General features: G+C 37.4%; 1 protein-coding gene across 1 annotated transcript; it reads left to right on the top strand.

The window, feature by feature from the left end:
* The first annotated feature begins 355 nt into the window (after window positions 1-355).
* Window positions 356-1,342, top strand: LOC126176715 (homologous-pairing protein 2 homolog). Its single transcript, XM_049923882.1, has one exon. It carries the CDS (start codon window positions 528-530, stop codon window positions 1,152-1,154), a length of 627 nt encoding a protein of 208 aa, XP_049779839.1. The 5' UTR covers window positions 356-527; the 3' UTR covers window positions 1,155-1,342.
* Window positions 1,343-3,609: the final 2,267 nt, after the last annotated feature.

The raw sequence follows: 3,609 nt of genomic DNA, 5'->3' as shown, positions 1-3,609 counted from the left end.
ATAACTTCAAAACACAGTACGTAGCCGCAGCTCCAAAACTCTTAAACACTTTCACTTCAGCAAGAACGCCAGATTTTTCTGGAAGTCTTCAGTAACCCACTCCGACACACTACACTACCGCAATGGCAAGAAAGTTCACATTATGGGAATATAATGAGGATTAAAATACGATTTCCCGCCAGGCCGCCACTGGTTCCATTCAGAGAGTACAGCCAAACCAACGAGGTTACAGAGAATTCTCTATATCTTTGGATACATACCGAGACAGCTAGGTAGGAGTTAGCAAAATTTTGCATGTTCGAGATGTCATACTATACTGAAAATAAAACGACAACAGACAGTGTTGTACTACGTTATCTACTGCCTTTCCGATCAGAATTTAGATACCGTTAATAACATTGACGATGGTCATTTGTTTTCTCCTGTTTACAAATGCCTACCGGTTCAGCGTATCTACGTACGAAGAAGAAATTTGAAGGGAAAGCGCGGGATTATATAGCGTATGTTGGTGTGTATAAGTATTAAATATGAGTGCTAGCGAGGCTGTGTTAAAATATTTGCGGGATCAAAATCGCCCGTACAGCGCAAATGATGTCTTTATGAACCTTCATAAAGAGTTTGGAAAAACTGCTATACAAAAAGCCCTTGATGAATTAACTGAAAAAGGAAAACTTAAGGAGAAAATGTATGGGAAACAGAAGGTGTATGCTATTGAGCAAGTTGAGGAAGGAAACAGTGAAGATATGAATAAGGAACTTAGTGATTTAGATAAGGAAATTGCGAAGGTATCTGATGAACTGCAATCAGCTGAGCAGCAGCTTCGGGCGCACGAGTCACTGCTTCAAAAATTGCTTACTACGTTGACAACAGAAGATGCTGTGAAGGAAAAGAGCTTGCTGGAGGAGAAAGTTTCAAAACTGACCGAGAAACTAGAACAGCTTTCGAAAAATGCCGTACCAATTTCCAAAAAGGAAAGAGATAAAATTGTGAATTTACGTGAAAAAAATGTGAAAGAATGGAGGAAACGAAAATCGCTTTGTATGGATATTGTAAACTCTATACTTGAAGGTTATCCTAAAGACAAGAAATCCCTGTTAGAGGAAATAGGCATTGAAACTGATGAAGATGCAGGAGTCTCTTTGTCGTGTTTCTGATCTAAATGGCAACTCGTTTGTTCTAATTATTTTTACTCTATGGTTTATGAAAGGTATCAGTTCAAACTTTATGGAATCGTGTTACAGTGAACAGATTTCATTGTATTAATATATGTATCACCACATTCTTATCTGTGGATTGTGGAGAAGTAACGATCAGTTGTTAGTTATTAAACGATTGCTAATGATGTGCTACGGTGTTTCTTTGCCTTGGTATATACACAGACAACACGCTAACATAAAGTATCAGTTTATTGCTAGCATATTATTATGAGAACATTTGTAGCTTACGTTTTTTTCTGCTAATGCATGAAAAGGTTGAAAGAGAAAAAGTGTGTGAATGTGTAAAAAATAATATATATCCATTGTGTGTTTTCTTATATTAACCTCACAAATTCTATATCTTTGTAAAATGACATTTGGGCAAATAATTATACTATTCTACTACTTACCATTTAAAATGTGCCCGCACACGAACATGTTAACAAAATTAAACTCTTTGTGTTTACGAAGCCAGAATAAGCCTAGTTGTCTGTATATTAGTTTTTGCTGCTGATTCCAATGTTACTATGGGGCCAGCCAGACACTCAGCTCTCAGAAAACTCACCAGATTTGATTAAAATATCAACCTTCAAAGGTACGAAGTGGGAAATTACTGCTTAAAACTTGCATAAGAATAAGTACAGCTAACTGAAATAAATGTTTTGCTGCTGTAGAAGAAGCCTTGCAGCAGTTTTATTTTAGGCTGCTGGTATTTCAACAAATCACACATACACTGCCCTCCCCCCTTCTGTATGATGATAACTGATATATTTTTACACATATTGTAATACCATCATGCACTGTTCCTTCAATGTGTTTCATGATTACTATTAACATAATTAATTGCCATTTCTTACTCAAAATTAATTACAAATCTTGTAATTGTTGCAATCTTTGCAAATTCTGCTTTTGTGCAGGTCTCCATGCTAGTCCATCATCTACATGCCTCTTCTTCCCTGCATAATTCTTACAAATCTTAAAATTCAGTTTATAAAAGATGTGATAGATGACAGATGTTTTTGGCATCTACTGAATCTGAATTGTTAGTGTTCTATTTCATACTGAGAGAAATGGAAGGTAGCAGGTTACTGAACACTTGGTACTGTTTGTATAATACCCTTCATATCTCTTTAGGTCTATTTGTACCCGGAATATTTATTTGTTGCCTGCTACAAACATCTAATTACTAAAGTACTATCAAATGAGTGAACATATTTATTTTTACTCAGTTCCAGTGTGCTAGATGGCAGCAGACAGTAGGCAATGATATTACAAACCATTAACGTTGCACAGATTTTTTTTTCCCCCACATTGCTTGTATGAGTATGCTTGTATTACTCATACAAGCTGTGTGACTAGCATAAACACACACAATGTTGTTGTGGTAGGATTTATGTGAATGACTTGACAAAGGGCTAAAGTCTGAAACTGTTTGCCATTTAAATAAAAACAAACTTCTGTACCACCTTGACGGTTTTGTAATTTCACTGATATTTATTTTTTATTTTATTTATATTTATTTATGTAGTACAATAAGCACCGTGTTTGTACATGATATCATAGGACAAATGTAAACACGATTAATTTATGATTATAGTAGTCACTGTGACTATGTGGTCAATACAGTCAGAGTGCATAATAATATAAATTGACATTCTACACTGCTTCTACATTTGATAGCAGTGGTTTTTAAGTGAGACTACATGATGAACACACAATAAGTTATAGTGTGAAGTGACATAATACATAATTAACAATATTTGGTAAATGAGGTTCACTTATTGGATAGTACGGTAGGAGTAGGGGACAGTAAAATGCTGCTTGTTGGAGCATACGGAGATATGGTGGAGAGAAGTTAGGGCAGCTAGATGTAGTGGGAGGTTAGATGGAGGGCAGGGAGGGGGGCAGCAGAGCAGATACAGAGAGAATTAAAAAGACCGGATGTGCCTGTGAAATAGAAGGCTGTGTAGTGCTGGAGTGGGAACAGGTAAGGTGACAGCTGGGTGAAGGACAATGGCTAACAAAGGTTGAGGCCAGGAGAGTTATTGGAACATAGAACATATTACAAGGAGAGTTAATTTCCACCTGCACAGCTCTGATAAGTTGGTATTGGTGGGAAAGATCTAGATGGCGCAGGCTGTGAAGCAGTAATTAAAATGGATAACATTGTGTTGGGCAGCATGCTTAGCAACTTGGTGGATCGCCCAGCTGTTTTTTTGGCCATAGTTTGTCGGTGGCCATCCACCTGGTTGAGATTCATTTATGGCATCTTCATGATGTGGATTGAGAGTGAGGACAGCCTATCCACAGTCCTTCAGAACCTCGAAACCTACTTCCCCTGCTCCTCCTCAACCCAACAAGGCAATTTCCTCGATGTTGACCTCCACCTCTAAGATGGCTACATCAATACCTC

This window comes from Schistocerca cancellata, chromosome 3 (genome assembly GCF_023864275.1).
Source record: "Schistocerca cancellata isolate TAMUIC-IGC-003103 chromosome 3, iqSchCanc2.1, whole genome shotgun sequence".
Classification (NCBI taxonomy): Eukaryota; Metazoa; Arthropoda; class Insecta; order Orthoptera; family Acrididae; genus Schistocerca; species Schistocerca cancellata.
This window is presented reverse-complemented; position numbering and strand designations above follow the sequence as displayed.

Bases quoted from the DNA above. Each gene is read 5' to 3' on its own strand.
- LOC126176715 (XM_049923882.1), top strand. From the start codon at position 528: ATGAGTGCTAGCGAGGCTGTGTTAAAATATTTGCGGGATCAAAATCGC.